Source organism: Lepisosteus platostomus, chromosome 28, assembly GCF_059453375.1.
Source record: "Lepisosteus platostomus isolate fLepPlt1 chromosome 28, fLepPlt1.hap1, whole genome shotgun sequence".
NCBI classification, from domain to species: domain Eukaryota; kingdom Metazoa; phylum Chordata; class Actinopteri; order Semionotiformes; family Lepisosteidae; genus Lepisosteus; species Lepisosteus platostomus.
The window spans coordinates 10427700-10443708 of record NC_142638.1 but is presented as its reverse complement, the minus strand read 5'-3'; the positions used below and the strand labels follow the sequence as shown (position 1 = coordinate 10443708).

General features: G+C 51.7%; 1 protein-coding gene across 2 annotated transcripts in view; it reads left to right on the top strand.

The window, feature by feature from the left end:
* Positions 1 to 9057: 9057 nt before the first annotated feature.
* The window catches only part of LOC148638869 (protein AF-17-like), a 30112-nt gene continuing 23160 nt past the window's right edge, over positions 9058 to 16009 (top strand). The window contains exons 1-7 of one of the 2 annotated variants that reach the window (XM_088622944.1): positions 9058 to 9348; positions 11092 to 11171; positions 12609 to 12663; positions 13781 to 13890; positions 14513 to 14616; positions 14896 to 14989; positions 15091 to 15204. In XM_088622944.1, the coding sequence (XP_088479070.1) occupies positions 9240 to 9348; positions 11092 to 11171; positions 12609 to 12663; positions 13781 to 13890; positions 14513 to 14616; positions 14896 to 14989; positions 15091 to 15204 (666 nt within the window). In that variant the 5' untranslated portion in view covers positions 9058 to 9239. The remainder of the gene's footprint in view (positions 9349 to 11091; positions 11172 to 12608; positions 12664 to 13780; positions 13891 to 14512; positions 14617 to 14895; positions 14990 to 15090; positions 15205 to 16009) is intronic. The other variant, XM_088622943.1, reaches the window with a different exon arrangement.

Below are 16009 nucleotides of genomic sequence, written 5' to 3'. Positions count from 1 at the left end.
TTTGAAAACCAAGTTTTTTCGCGTTATTGTCATCACTGAAGCGAGAACTCATCGGCGCTGTGACTCGGTTGTAATATTTCCCGGCTTCGTCCTTGATCAGATGTAAACACGGCGGGTCATGCGTTGCTACTGTCTCAGTGTCTCAAAACACTGCAGCCGTCTCTAAAGGCAGCGAGCCTGGGAACTTTACGGTGTTTACGTGTTAATTAAGATCGTGCCACTCCATAATTTCCTTCATCTGTTTCTGGTAGATTCCATTGTATTTAATTGTATTTGACTGGCGGTTTGTGCCCAAGGTTCTTCCTGAGCGAAGTCGTTCAGCCTCTGCACAAACAATAGGCGTAATACAAATGACAACAGGTTCTTAAGCAGACGGTTGGACTGGGAAGTACAAGATGGAAATTAATCTTAGACATGAACATGACGGCTTGATCCTTTGATAATATTACAGATTTTCTCACTCCGCAGAAACTCCCGGATTCCCGGGGCAGACGGGTTAAATCTCAACTAGTTCAGGGTTCTGTCCCGCCCAAACCTAGCATTCCCATTCTCACTTTGTGGTGTTAAACGGGTCGGATTAAAATAATTCAGAAATATATGTATATGTTTTGTTGCCATATATCTGTCAAGTCCATACTACAATATTGGTTGAAACATAAATAACTTTTTTTTAATAGCATAGTTATCGACTTCTTATGATACTACAATATAAGTGAATCCCCGTTGTGTGGTGTTTTTGCCGAGATGTACAGGCACACAGCTCTTCCAGGAGAAGCACGTCTGGGAGCTGAGGGTGAAACGGAACACGCCGGGTCTCGCTGTCTCCGCCGGGCTGTTACCCCGCTTGATCAACACATTTACACCTCCGCCCCGCGGCCGATTTCAGGGGCCGCTGTTTGAAGAAGGATTTATCGAGTCTTATTTAAAAGGCTTTTTTTCTGTAGCTGAACACTTAACTCTTGGACAGGCGAACCTCAGAAATCCCCTCCGTCGGCGTAGACTTGGTCAATAATAATTTGTGATTTCTTTTTTAGTTACATATAATATTTGTTTTCTAATAATAGAGCAGACATTTAAACTAATTGAAAATGTGAGTAAACGTCTAATAGAGACGCCTCTTATTATCCCCCAAAGAACTGCACTCAGACGTAGCTGTCTTCTGCTACAGCCGAGGCTGCTTCTGAAAGAGAATAGTAACGACTTTTAAATCCTTTTTATTTGTTCACTTCGTTGCACGGTCTTTAAACTGTACGACAGAGGAACAGTTGCCCGCCCGGAGCTGGGGGAGTCGAGAGCGGATGAGGCCTCCACGGGTCCCGGTTACTCAGTTTGGCGGAAGCCCGGACGGGAAGCCCGGCTCCCGGCGGACAGGCCGGGCGGGGAACCGGTGTCGGGCCGAGAGGAGCAGGGCGAGAGCGGTGCAAAGATTTCAGAGGGTGGAAACTATTATTGCACAAATAAGTACTACAGTGTATATGTAATAATATATTATTATATAGACAACTTGATCATTCGTGACCCCGCCCGACCCCTGCGGGACAGGACTACACCGGCTGGAGGGCACCCCTGTGAGAGCGGCCCGGTCATGTGTGTGTGGCGAGAGGCAGCGCCGGGCTGAAGCTGCAGCATCTGCTGAGCAAAACCAGCGGCCCCGCCCTCCTCCAGCCCCCCCCTCCAGCCAGCCTCTTCGGCCGCGTTCTGCACGTATGCGGCCACGCGCCTGCAGGTCCCCTCGCCACCGACAGGCGGCGCTGCGGGTCGCGGTTCCACGGGCTCCCTGTCGGCGCCGATAAGCCGCTGATGGCTGCGTCGTCTTGTTGTTGTATGCAGTGCAGTCATAGAGAATCTCAGATTGGACTGGGAATCCACAATCGACACCTGGCCGTGACTGGCGACCAATCGAGTACAGAAACAGCCATAAAGACTGACAACATCAGAAATGGCTTGTTTTATTAGAGTTTACCAATTAAGAGCAATGGAGTATGTTATCAATATTTCCATTGTTTTCAGGTCATGTTGCAAAAACAAGAAACTACCGTACATGTTCATGATTCCTTTGTGAATATGAATGCTACCAAATGCAACATTCAGGTGAACCATGGAAAAGATCTAAATGCTAATTCTGGGTATTTATAACACCGTAAGAAAGAAAGAACTATTCCTTCTGCTCTCCCCATTTCTTCTCTTCAGGTAATTCGTGCTACGCAGCCTAAAAAACAACCTCCACAAAACGGACTGGTCTGAATTTTTAACAAACTAACAAAATATACATTAGCAAAAAAAAAACCCAGCAACACATGCCGCGGTGGCCTAAAGGAAGGAACGTGTTTTCTGTGGAGATGAAGTGAATTCCAGCGGTTAGTCCGCTCACCACCGGCCGGTTTGCGTCCTGGTGTCTCCCTCCGGCGCAGGACGATAATCGTGGAGCAGGAAGGTGTACGAGTGCCACCTACCGGTGATCTTTGTAATTACCTCCGAGTGGATTAGAATTACACTGACCGTATGACGGTAAAGTGCGGGTACTCTGAAAAGGATTTGGGCCTACACTTTGAAACCATCGTTGTGAGGAACCACAACCATGACAAATGAGACATGTTTAATTATGCTGCATTAAAAATATCCTTATAAGCGCATTAGCATCGATTATGAATAATTTGGTTTGATACATTAACAGCTTTTGTAGCCAGCAGCTCTGTCACCCTGCGGCTCACAGCCGGCAGCCCACTGGAGCCCAGCAGGTGTGAGCCTGGTCAGTATCTGGACTCCTGGGAAAGCTGAGGCTGCTGCTGTAAGAGGTCTTAGTGGGGCCAGGAGGGGGTGCTGTGTGGGTGACCCCTGGCCTTTCAGCACCTCAGTTTTATATAAAGTGACAGGGACACTGTACGGTGCTTTCCCATGGATGAGATGTAAAACTGAGGTGCTGACTCTCTGTCATTACTAAAAATCCCAGGGCATTTCTCAAAGAGAATAGGGGTGTTACCCCTGTGTCTTGGCCAAATTTCCCCATGGCCTTTACCCATCATGGCCTCCTAATAATCCCCAACTCTGAACTGGCTTCATAAACTGACTTTATAAGCTGCTCTGTGGTGACCTCAATGCACGAACAGGCACACTGGCAGACTACACCAGCACACAGGGAAACACTCACATATTCGGACAATCCCCTCTGTACCACACACCGGTCACCTCACACAGGTACAGCCACGACACCACAGTCAACAGCATCGGGCGCGAGCTGCTCCAGCTCTGTCAAGGGCTGGGCCTATACATCGTCAACGGCAGGACTAGAGGGGACTCTCTAGGCAGGTTCACCTACAGCTCAGCACTGGGCAGCAGTGTGGTGGACTACGCCATCACCGACCTGGACCCCTCCTGTATCAATGCCTTCACTGTCAGGCCACAAAGTCCCCTCTCTGACCACAGCCAGATCACACTCTACATGAAGAGAGCACACCAGCACAGAGACACACTGACACAGCCCAGCAAGCTGTATGACCCCAACCAGGCGTACAGATGGGACACAGACAGCCTAGACAGAAACAAAACTACACTGGGCGATGACAAAATTCAGACACTGTTGGTCACATTCCTAAACACTCCGTATCAAACCAACAAATTAGGCATAAACTTGGCCACACAAAAACTAAATCACCTATTCCACAAACTAGCATCAAAATCTAAGTTAAAAACAACTAAATAAAAAAACTACCCAAAAAACAAAAGCAAAAGAAAAGTGGTTTGATACGGAGTGCAAAAACATCAGAAATGCACTACGAAAAGTCTCAAATGAAAAACACAGACAACCACACAACACAGATCTGCGCCTCAGATACTATGACATGGTAAAACTTTACAAACACACGCTGAAAAAGAAAAGAAACACATACATAAACAAACAACTTGCAGAAATTGAGGAGTCACTAAATCGGAACTGTTTCTGGGAGAAGTGGAACAATTTAAACAAATCAAACCCAGAAGGATTGGCCATCCAGAATGGAACAATTTGGCAAACATACTTTGAAAATCTCTATGAAAAGCTCCCAAATACAAATCAATCAGACCAAAACACCATTTATGAAAAACTCAAAATTTTGGAATTGGCTATCAAAGACAACCAAAACCCCTTAGACTCCCCAATCACTGAGCAGGAGCTACTGGACAAACTCCAGGCCCTCAGACCGCGCAAAGCTTGTGGCCATGATGGAGTCATAAATGAGATACTGAGACACAGCAGCCCAAAGTTGCAACAAGCCCTGCTCAAACTCCTCAATCTCATCATGACAGCTGGATGTTTCCCCTAGGCCTGGAACCAAGGACTGATCACGCCCATCTATCAGAGTGGAGATAGACTCAATCCCAACAACTACCGGGGCATCTGTGTGAACAGTAACCTGGGGAAGGTATTCTGCAGTATCCTAAAGACATGAATACTGGCCTTTCTTACTGAACATAATGTCCTGAGCAAGAGTCAGACTGGCTTCTTACCAGATCACCGCACATCTGATCACATTTACACCCTACACACACTGATAGACAAACACGTCCACCAGAAACACAAAGGTAAAATTTTTGCCTGCTTTGTCGATTTCAAAAAAGCATTTGACTCGATTTGACATGAAAGATTGTTTAACAAACTACTCCAAAGTGGCATAGGGGGCAAAGTGTACGGCATAATTAAATCAATTTATTCAGAGAGCAAATGTGCAGTGAAAATTGGAAACAAAAGGACTAAATTCTTCACCCAAGGCCGTGGGGTGAGACAGGGCTGCAGCCTGGGCCCAACACTGTTCAATATCTATATCAACGAATTAGCAGGAATGTTGGAGCAGTCTGCAGCTCCTGGTCTCACACTACACGACACAGAAATCAAGTTCCTGCTCTATGCAGATGACCTGGTCCTGCTGTCGCCCACAGAACAGGGGCTGCAGCAGAACCTGGCACTCCTGGAGCAGTACTGTCAGACCTGGGCACTGACAGTCAATCTGGACAAGACCAGAGTTATGGTTTTCCAGAAGAAAGCCAGACCTCAGGGAAACAGGTACAAATTCACACTGAACAACAACACATTGGAGCACACATCCAGCTACACATATCTCGGTCTCACCATCAGCTCTTCTGGGAGTTTTGACCTGGCAGTGAAGGCACTGAGGGAGAAGGCACTCAGGGCTTTCTAAGCAATAAGAAGGAGGCTCTTCAACATCAACCCACCAACAAGAATCTGGCTCCAAATATTTCAAAATGTAATCCAACCCATTGCCCTATACGGCAGTGAAGTGTGGGGTCCCCTCACAGACCAGGATTACACTCAATGGGACAAACATCCCACAGAAACTCTGCACATCGAGATCTGTAGAAACATCCTCCGTGTGCAGAGAAAAACACCTAACAACGGGTGCAGGGCCGAATTAGGCCAGTACCCACTATTGATAAAAATACAGAAAAGAATATTAAAGTATTGGCTACACCTAAAAAACAGCGACCAAAATTCCTGCGGACCACAAAGCCCTGCGGATTCAAGAGCTGAGCCCAAAACAGAGCCCCCTGAGCCAGCTGGTCCTGAGGCTCACTGACCTGAGCCACACCGACACTAACCAGCATCAGGACAGCACTGCTAGAGCACCACAACCCAGACTCAACCACATATCTCACACACTGGGACACACACACACAAACACAACATAAACTGCTACAGAACCCTAAACAGACTATACACACTAGCTGAATATTTGACCAAAATAAGAAACAACAAAAAGAAACAGACCCTGACGAAGTACAGGCTCAGTGACCACAGCCTAGCAATAGAAACTGGACGACACAGGCAGACCTGGCTGCCCAGAGAGGACAGGCTGTGCTCCCACTGCCAGCGGGGAGAAATAGAGACAGAGGTGCTCTTCCTACTGCACTATGACAGATACTCTGGTATTAGAGAAACATTCTTCCCCAAATTTACACATCTAATCCCAGAGTTCCCACACCTGCCAGAATCACAACGGATCCCAATCCTACTGGGAGAGGGAGCAGGGAACTCAGTTGATCTGGCAGCCCAGTATGTGATCTCCTGTCACAGCCTGAGGAACAGTGAGTCTGTCTCCCAATAATGCTCCAACCGCCTACAGAATATGTCAATATTTTATAATATGTCTCTGTTGTAAATGTCTGTAATATGTCTGTAGATTTTATTTTACTTCTATTTTTTGTTTTGTTTAATGTAAATATCATTACTTTCATTTGCTTTGGCAACACTGATTGTACCCATCGGTCATGCTAATAAAGCACCTTGAATTGAATTGAATTGAATATTCTATACGCATTGTGCCTGAGCCATATTACTCTGCAGCTCACAACTGGCAGCCCACTGGAGCTCAGCAGGTGTGAGCCTGGTCAGTACCTGGATGGGAGACTCCTGGGAAAACTGAAGCTGCTGCTGGAAGAGGTGTTAGTGGGACCAGCAGGGGGCGCTCACCCTGCAGTCCATGGGGGTCCTAATGCCCCAGTATAGTGACGAGGACACTATACTGTAAACAGGCGCCGTCCTTCGGATGAGACATAAAACCGAGGTCCTGACTCTCTGTGGGCATTAAAAATCTCAGGGCGTTTCTCAAAAAGAGTAGGGGTGTAACCCCAATGTCCTGGCCAAACTTCCCATTGGCCCTTATCAATCATGGCCTCCTAATAATCCCCATCTCTGAACTGTCTTCATCACTCTGCTCTCCTCCCCACTAATAGCTGATGTGTGGGGAGCGTTCTGGCGCACTATGGCTGCTGTCGCATCATCCAGGTGGGGCTGCACACTGGTGGTGGTGGAGGGGATCCCCATTACCTGTAAAAGCGCTATATAAGTGTAAGCATTATTATTATTATTATTATATTCTATACGCGCGGTGCCTGTGGACTGCAGCGGGGGGTGTAGTTGTTAATGTAACCGCCTTGAACCCAAGGACGCGCCAGCACGATCCCGGCGGGGCTCTGCGGCCCTGCGGCTCAGTCCGCCGCCGGCACTCTCCCCCGCTCGCTCACCGGGCAGGACCGCCGGGGCCCCGTGCGGGCTGGCGGAGCGGCTGGTACCGATCCTGGGCTGCGGAGCGGGACTAATCACGGCGACATCGCCAGCAACGAAGCGAGTCATTCGAATTAGCCCCCAAAGTAGGACTAGACTTATTTAATTCATTTGCACACAATACCTAATGTATGAAGCGAAGTCAATAAAATGTTTCTCACGGTCCAGAAAATCAGTCTCCAGCAGTGAGCCCTTTGACCTGCTCCCGGCGAGCCGCGACGAGAAGCTGGACGGAAGCTGACGCGTCGCACCTCAGTTCAATTCAATTCAAGGTGGTTTATTAGCATGACCGATGGGTACAATCAGTGTTGCCAAAGCAAATAAAAAATAATTAATTTAACATGGAACAAAACACAAAATAAAAGTAAAATAAAATCTACAGACCTATTACAGACATTTACAACAGAGACATATCAGAAAATATTTACATATACTGTAAACATATTGAGCATTATTGGGAGACAGGCTCACTGTGTCTCAGGCTGTGACAGGAGATCACATACTGGGCTGCCAGTTCAACAGAGTTCCCTCCTCCCTCTCCCAGTAGGATTGGGACCTGTTGTGATTCTGGCAGGTGTGGGAACTCTGGGATTAGATTTCTGAATTTCGGGAAGAATGTTTCTCTAATCCCAGAGTATCTGTCACAGTGCAGTAGGAAGTGCACCTCTGTCTCTATTTCTCCCCGCTGGCAGTGGGAGCACAGCCTGTCCTCTCTAGGCAGCCAGGTCTGCCTGTGTCCAGTTTCTAAGGCCAGGCTGTGGTCACTGAGCCTGTACACCTTCTCACAGCGTCACCTGGCCGACCAGCTCGCGGACAGGTGCACGAGCCGCCCCGGCACAGCCGCGCGCGTCTCCCGCACGCGCGCGTGTTGCGGGCCCCAGTCTGCTTGGAGAGCCCAAGAGCCGCCGCTGCGCTTCTGAACAGAGGGCGGTAGACGGCGGGGAGCTGGGAAAGGAAACCCGCCTCCGAGCACTAGAGCACCGGCGGGGCGAAAACACAACTTCACGTCACGCGAAACTGTAATTTGAGCGCACCTGTCCTCGCCCAGGTGACGGCACGGCCAGCACACCTGACCCAAAGGCGGCTGCAGGAGCATGCGCGGGCCGCGCAGGAACAGGAAAGTTTGATTCCCTTCCGACAGGAAAACAGGCACAGCGGCCACCTTGCAGCCGGGGAGCTTCTCCGTTCAGCCCGACTCCTGCTGCGCTGCCGCCGATCCAGAGCCCGGAGCGGGGAGTCCGGGGCGAAGCGCGCGAGTCCCGGCGCTGAACGGAGTTCTGTGTCGAAGGCGGCCCGTCTCTGGCTGTTCAAGTTCCCCTCGTGTGTGCGACCGGCTTTCAGTGTGTTTGTAGTAATACCCCCGGCAACTCAATGTGGTTAAAAGACACCAGTAAAATTATTTAGTGTAATGCTTGAAGCAAAATGTTTAGTATAGCTTATCTATACAGAACCCCAGAGCTGGCAGAAACAGAACAGCTGTCCTGCAGGCTGCCGGGGGAGGAATCACACTAGAGCTGCAGCTCAGCAATTATTGTTTAATAATTATATATGATTATTTAATAATATTTATTATAATTTATAATAAGTATTTAATAATAATAATAATAATAATAATAATTGCTTACACTTATATGGCACTTTCCTGGACACTCCACTCAAAGCGCTTTACAGGTAATGGGGATCCCCTCCACCACCGATAGCATCCAACTGATTTAATAATAATGTTATAGTCTGGGATGTTTTGCTAAATGTTGCTGTTCTGGTAACTGATTTCTATGCCAGTAAATCTCTTTGAATCTGATCATTTGTTCGGTGAAGGGAGTTTCCAATTTGCCCTTTTTAAAACTTCTCTCTTGAGCTCAACACAAACCTGTTATTTTGATAGGCGAGCACGCTGCACTCTCGCCCGCGGGTGAAACTCGGGGCGCCTGGCTCGCGGCGCGTGCCCGCCGAGCCGCGCGCCAGCGCGCGCGCGCGCGCGGATTCCTGCACCGACGGAGTCTGCGCGCGCTGCGAGAAAGACAACATCGTTCTGTCTCACTGCCCTGCGCCGCCAGGACCGGACCGCCGGGCCACTGAGGAGCCCACAATGCTGGCAGCGCTGAGTGCTTCAGGGGATTCCAGGCTCCCCGGCGCAGCTGAGCTGTAGAGACCCGTCCGGACGGAACCGTATGGGAACAGTATGCGGGAGATGGTGGGAGGCTGCTGTGTGTGCTCAGACGAGAGGGGCTGGGCAGAAAACCCGCTGGTGTACTGCGACGGGCACGGGTGCACTGTGGCCGTGCATCAGGGTAATGAATCACGATACCGTGTCTGAGGTGTTGTGTGTGTGTGTGTCGTGTTTACGGCAGTTGTGCTTTAATTACCGACGGTGTGCGCGGCCGCTGTCCTGCTCGCCTGCGCTCACAGTGATGTAGATGTTGGAACACTGCCGTAGTGCTCGGCTAGAGACGAGTGCCGCCGGGGTCAGCTCAGCGCCGCTGTGTTGTCTTCTGCGTGCGAGTTTGATGGCGGTGGCCGCAGAGCCGGCGCGTCTGTGCCTGTGTACGGGCTGGAGCGGGTCTCTGCCTTGCCGGCCGTTGTTTGTTGTGGTCGTCAGCTGAGCGGGATCATGGCGATCCGCGAAGGCTCGCCGCCCCCTGCACACCGCAGCGCCCTTGTAAAGACGAACTGTTGCCCGTGAGCTACCGGGGGGGCGCGCCGGCTGTCCTGCCGCTACCGCGCAGCGCGGAAACAATCATTGTTCCTGCCGGACTGTTTAGGTGCCGCTGCGAGCGCGTCGTGCGTCTTCTCTCCTGGACCCGTGTCCCGGCACTGTCGGCTCTCAGCAGGCCAGTCCGCTGCCCAGCCGGGCCTCGGAGGCCGCGGGTAAGCGCTGCTGTGCGACAGCTTACGGCAGGGTCACCTCGGGTAAACGGTTTGTTTGCTGACAGCTAGTTCCGCCCTTCAGGACAGGCGCGGGGCATTAGCTGGGGCAAGGTGTCTCGGGGGGGGTAGTGACGCAGATTCCCTTTAGAAACGGACACCCCCCCCCCCCCGGGGCGTCAGGGAGAATCTCACTCCTGTAGTTTTGAACTTTCCCATGGGAAGACTCCCTCAACAGTGCAGTGTGATCCCTCTCCCGAACTCCGGGGTGAAGCCGAGCAGCAGATGTGTGTGAGATAGCCATTTTAAGGCTGTACACTTTCCCCCGTGTATTTACTCTTAAGTACTATCCCTGAAGCTCCCTCGTGTACATCTGCCAGCAGCTCCTAAAACCCGGAGTGGATCGCACTGCTCTGTGGATCCTGTTCCAGTGCCTGCAGCAGCTGTACAGGGCCTCAGTGTGTGGCCAGGAAAGTCGCACCGGGTTTTACTTCCCGTCTGCTCATGGTCTCCCTGTGGCACACGGACCTCAGGCAACCTCCACTTCAGGAGTGAAAGACAGACAGGACCCTCGATGGCAGCTGTGATGTTGCACTGGTGCCCTGATGCAGAGGCCTGTCCTGTGCGTTTGCCCAGTGTGGTCTTGGCAGGAGAAGCTGCCACAGTACTGCGCACAGCCCGGGGGTCCGCAGGGCGCTGCTGTCGTGGCGATGCTCTCAGCGGGGCTGGAGCGTGCTGTGTGTGGAGCAGCTGCCCCCCAGCAGCCCTCACCTGGGCCCTGGTACCAGTGGAGACAAAGGGGCCACAGCTGGGCGCACTGGCGCGGGGCACAGGCAGCAGCACTTGTCATAACAGAGGCTTGTTGTAGCAGCAGCAGGTGTGGAAGCTGCTTTGCTCAGCAGTTCGAATTGTTACCGGGCGCACCTGCTGTCGGAGTGCTTGAGATCCGGGAATCCGGGAGGGAGGCCAGCCCCGCGGTGTGCTCCCAGTGGCCGAGGCGTGGGGCTGGTATGTTCCCCGGCTGCACTCTGCTCCCCCCCGACGCCTGCCCTGTGCCAGTCTGCGCCAGGCGGGCAGCAGAGAGTCTCGCAGAGCGCCGGCAGCGACTGTGTCCCTGTGTGCGAGTATGAGGGCCTGTGCATGTGTGACCTTGTCTCCCTGTCTTGCAGCCTGCTATGGGATCGTCCAGGTGCCCACTGGACCCTGGTTCTGCCGCAAGTGTGAGTCCCAGGAGAGAGCCGCCCGAGTGGTGAGTCCGGCCGCTGGTGTTATCGTGTTCGGAGTCGTAGTCCTTGTGAGTCACAGCAGCTGGGGGAGCAGAAGGACAGTCTGCTCCTGTGAAGCACTCAAATCTTTACACAAGGAGAAAAACAGTTCAGTCTGTGTTCTTATTGCTGGGCTTCTTGTTCAGTCAGAGGAGCTGAAAGTGTTGCAGTAAAAGTAAAAGCCCAAGCACACCTTTATCTCTGTGTATCTGCTGTCTGTATTGTACTGCTGCCAGCATATACAGACTGTAGGTAGCAGGGCCTTCAGTATATAGTCTGTCTGTGCAGTTCATGGCTCTGTCATCTGTGTTTGTGCTTGCTGTCCTCTCTCTGTGTTGAGGGTATTTGCGTGTGTGGGGAGCTCTTCTGTGTGTGAGCAGGTAGGGCAGTGGCAGCACAGCGAGGGGGGCAGCCTGTCTCCCTGACTGCGTGTGACTCACACAGAGGGGGGCTGCTCTCTTTCTCAGCACTTTCCTGTCTCTCTGATGTGTGTCTGCTGTGAAGAACAGGAAGAGCTCGAAGTAGGGCTCGGCTGAGTGGAGAGGATGTTGTGGCCGCTGAGATTAGCTCAGAGCTACGTGTAGCTGCGTTTGTCGCCCTCCCATGTGCCTGTGCTGCTCGGCAAGGCTTGAGAGACACTCTGCCCCAAGCCGAGAGATTTTGCTCTTAGTTTGTAACTGTTTCTCTGTCTCCATTGTGCATGGCTGTTTCTCCAGAGAGCTGTGTGAACCACTGGTTTGGCTCTGAACTCCTGACTGGGGGTTGTGGGTTCAAATCCCCCCTGTAGTCTTGAGCAAAGTACCCAGAGGGCAACAGCGACCCGCAGTGTATGAAGGGGTACCAGGACTTGTTACCCCTGTGAGCTGAGTGTCAGTGAGAATCTCCAGCTGCCTTCCACAGACAGGCTCCTGAAGCTGTAGTGCAGGGCTGGCCTTTCTCAAAAGTTAGAAGGAGAAGCATGTGGTCATGACAATGAGATCTTTCTGTGCTGTTTTTAGCTGGGGTTGTCATGCATTACTGAGTCAGCAGGGCTGGCGGGTACAGGAGGAGACTGGAGAGCTTCTCAGAAACATAACAGTGAGGCAGGTTCACAGCGGTGAGATGGCAACACAGCCTGCATACACCTCCTTACTTTCTTTCCTCCTGTGCTATGATCCGCACTGGATTCATGGATTTCCCAATGAAGCTTGATGGTGCCAAAGTACTGTACGTTCTTCTGCACTGAAAATGTACTTAAGTTCAGGAAGGAAGTCTGATATAACCAGGACCCAGTGTTGACTTATGAATGAGAGCCGTAGCTGATAAAATGTAGAATGGATGAAGCAGGAGTTTGCACAGTCTGACGCGTTTCCCCATGAGGTGCCCAGCAGTGTTATTAGCGAGAGGGAAGTCACTGTCTGTTTGTTCTTTTGCTGTTTCAGCGATGCGAGCTCTGCCCTCACAAAGATGGTGCCCTGAAGAGGACAGACAATGGAGGTGAGGTGGCTGGGGTCTCCTGAGAGGGGCTGTAGCCCCTTTCTCCTCTCCCCTTGGGCTCTGATCCTGGCAGGGGACAGAGGACTCACCATGTCACTCTGACCTCTGAGTTCCTCCCTTCAGAAGTGTGTATTTTATTGCTCCAAGTGTTAAATTGGTTCAATTAATTATATAAACCTGAAGACACTGTGGCCCTGGAGCATTGAGGTGTACATGGCTGCTGTTTATGGTATGTTTTCAAGTTCATAAAACTCTGCAGCAGTTTTTTTTTCAATACAATGATGAATGTCACCTAGCAACAGATGCTGTAACCCCCTGTCACATGACACCAGCAGCGCTGTCTCCCTGGCGGAGCTGTGCAGTGAAATATCTCTTCACCTGTACTGAGGGTCCAGTGGAGTTTTTTTATTCTCTGTTACTGTCTTTCCTTCCAGTTGTTCTCTAAATGTCTCTAATTGGCTGCTCCACAGCCACTTCAGTGAGCACCAGCTCTCCAGCTGTGCAGGTCCTGTTCAGGGCAGGGGCACTGGCCAAGTGAAATATTTTTCTCTCTGGAGTACAGATAGTTACCTGTATTATCCAGTATTAACTTTCCACTTCCAAGAGGGGTAGTTGAAAAGCACAAATGATGATTAATAGCTCTCTCTGTGCTAATAGCACCTATCAAAGAGGCACAGATTGTTTGTGTTAAATATAGTATTTCAATAAATTACTGGCACATGTGAATCAAAGTGGAACTTTCATATCTAGTTCTTACAAGAGGAGGGTTTCTTTTAAGCAGAGAAATTACTGATACATGGAAAAGATCAGCAAGCCTCACTGTGGAGGTGGAGATGGGGGATATTCCAGAGCACAGCCTGGTGCTAAGAGAGTGAGGCCTGTCTGCAGGGGAAGAGCTCTGATTTAACTACTTTCATTGCTAATTATCTTGTAATTTACACTGATTAGCATTCAGAATCACTTAGAACTACTGGTTTGTATTTTGGGAAGGGAAGCTGACTGTGTTCTGAAACTGCTGATGAAGAGGAGGCGTAGGAGGAGGAAAAAGTGTGTTGTCTCGTCGGTTGGCCCAGTTGTTTGCCACGAGTTTTTCATCCGGGTGTCTGTGTCCCTGCAGGGTGGGCGCACGTGGTGTGTGCCCTGTACATCCCAGAGGTGCAGTTTGCGAACGTGCTGACCATGGAGCCCATAGTGCTGCAGTTCGTCCCCCACGAGAGATACAACAAGGTACCCCGATGCACAAACCCCCCCCCCCTGCTGTGTGGGGTGTCTCTCAGCCACACCTCCCTTTTCAGTTCATTAGCACAAGTATCGTCCATCACAGGGCAGTAGATGGGTCTTCTCTCACAGTTTAAAGACATGCTGTCCAGGCTAAGTGTTGTTTCTGAACTGTCGCCATTATGTGTGTGTTTCATGCACTGGATTGGCATCTTGTCTAGCGTATACCCTGCTTGTGCCCAGTGCCCGCCAGGTTGGGCTCACTGTGACCCTCTAAGCTGGAAATAAATGGATGATTAGAAATGTTGCCAAATACATTGAGCTCCAGAACCAACATGAAAACCAGATGTAAGACATCTCTGTGGTGGCTCCCTGTCTGCTGTTTCCTCTCTGTTCAGTTCAAGAGGCAGTATTGGGCTGGCAAGACTGAGCATGCTCCAGTTTAGACAGATCAGTGTTCCCTGGCACAGGAGCGGGATCTGTGTTTCTTCCTCATGGCTGCCAGGGAGTGTCTATTTCCGGCAGCAGGCGGCAAGACGGCCTCTCCAGTAATGCGCTGGTGCAGAGCTGGGCTTCTCTGTGCGCTCAGTTCCTGCTTGGTTCAGCGGGCATCTCTCTCTCTCTCCTGCAGACCTGCTACATCTGTGAGGACCACGGGCGCGAGAGCAAGGCTGCCTCGGGGGCCTGCATGACCTGTAACAGGCAGGGCTGTCGGCAGGCGTTCCACGTCACCTGGTGAGGGAGCGGGGTGGGACGCCACCTGGTGAGGGAGCGGGGTGGGACGCCGCCTGGCGCAAGAGGGAGCAGGGTGGGCCGCCACCTGGCACGAGACGGGTGTCTGACAATAGAGGAGTGGGCAGCTGGGCGGGGGGCTGACGGAGAGGGAAGGGTTAATGTGTGCTTGCTAATCTCAGTGTGCAGTGGCTTGGCATGTGGGTGCCTGTGCCAGGCACCCAGAGTGTCAAAATTGTACCTGTCGCTCTGCCCCCTCCGCTCACTGCCTGTCTGTTTCAGCGCCCAGATGGCCGGGCTGCTGTGTGAGGAGGAGGGGCCGGAGGCTGACAATGTCAAGTACTGTGGATATTGCAAATACCACTACAGCAAGATGGTGAGTTTGTCCCCGCCGACCTGCGCTGCCCTCGTGCTGTACTGGTGCGGACTGCGGCGCTCCGCTGTGCTCACACTGTTGCCTCTCGCTCTGGCGTGCAGAAGAAGACCAGGCCAGCAGGGGGCAGCACGGGCGGCTCCTTCTGTCACACCCGCAGCAGCTCCACCTCGCCCTCGCAGGACAAGCACGGCTCGCACCACTACCGGCAGAGGAAGGTGAGAGTGCGCCTGCCCCCCCGCCCCCAAGGGAACTGGGTCCTGTGTCTGGGAGGAGTGGGGTATCAGGGGTGCAGTGCCCACTACGCGGGCACTACGCGGGGGCGCGTTCAGTGTGGAGGCGGAGCCCTGGATGAAGGGCGGCGCGTTACCTTAGCAGCTGTGAGGGCTGTGAGGGCTCTTTGAAAACACACGGAGCCCCTCCCCCCAGGGACGAGCAGGGCTCCCCCGGAAAGAGAGGAACTTCCACCTGCAGTCCCAGAGGGACTGTACCCGAGCCTGAGGCTGTCGTTTTTCTTCTTTTTATTTATCTTTTATTTTTTGCCTGTGCCATCATGTATCTCTACCGGCGCAGGCTGACCGTTTTCACAAGTCGGGATTTGTTTTGGCCCCTTGCATCCCTGCTCTTCCAGGCTGGGCCCTGTGAATAGAGTAAACATGATGCATTTTTCTTTTTTGGGGCTTTTTGTGTTGTTTTTTTTTTTTACTTTTTTCCTCTTATTTTTGGTTCTCGCTCACCTCACGCTGGTTCTTCTGTCCGACAGTAGGGGCGTCGACATTTTACTGGCGCTCGCTGTGGTTTCTCCCACTCCTCCCACACTGTTACACCAGTGGGAACTGGGAGGAGTGGGGTGTCAGGGGTGCGGGCAGGGTGTGGGGGTAACCGCGCAGGGTGAAGCTTCAGCCACGCTGTGTGTCTGGACTTGAAAGAGACTGTGCCTGAGGAGCAGCAGGGCTCTGTGACTCACAGGCTCCGTTCAGGCCTCTGAACGCCCTTATAGCAGAGCAAACACCGGAAGGGAGT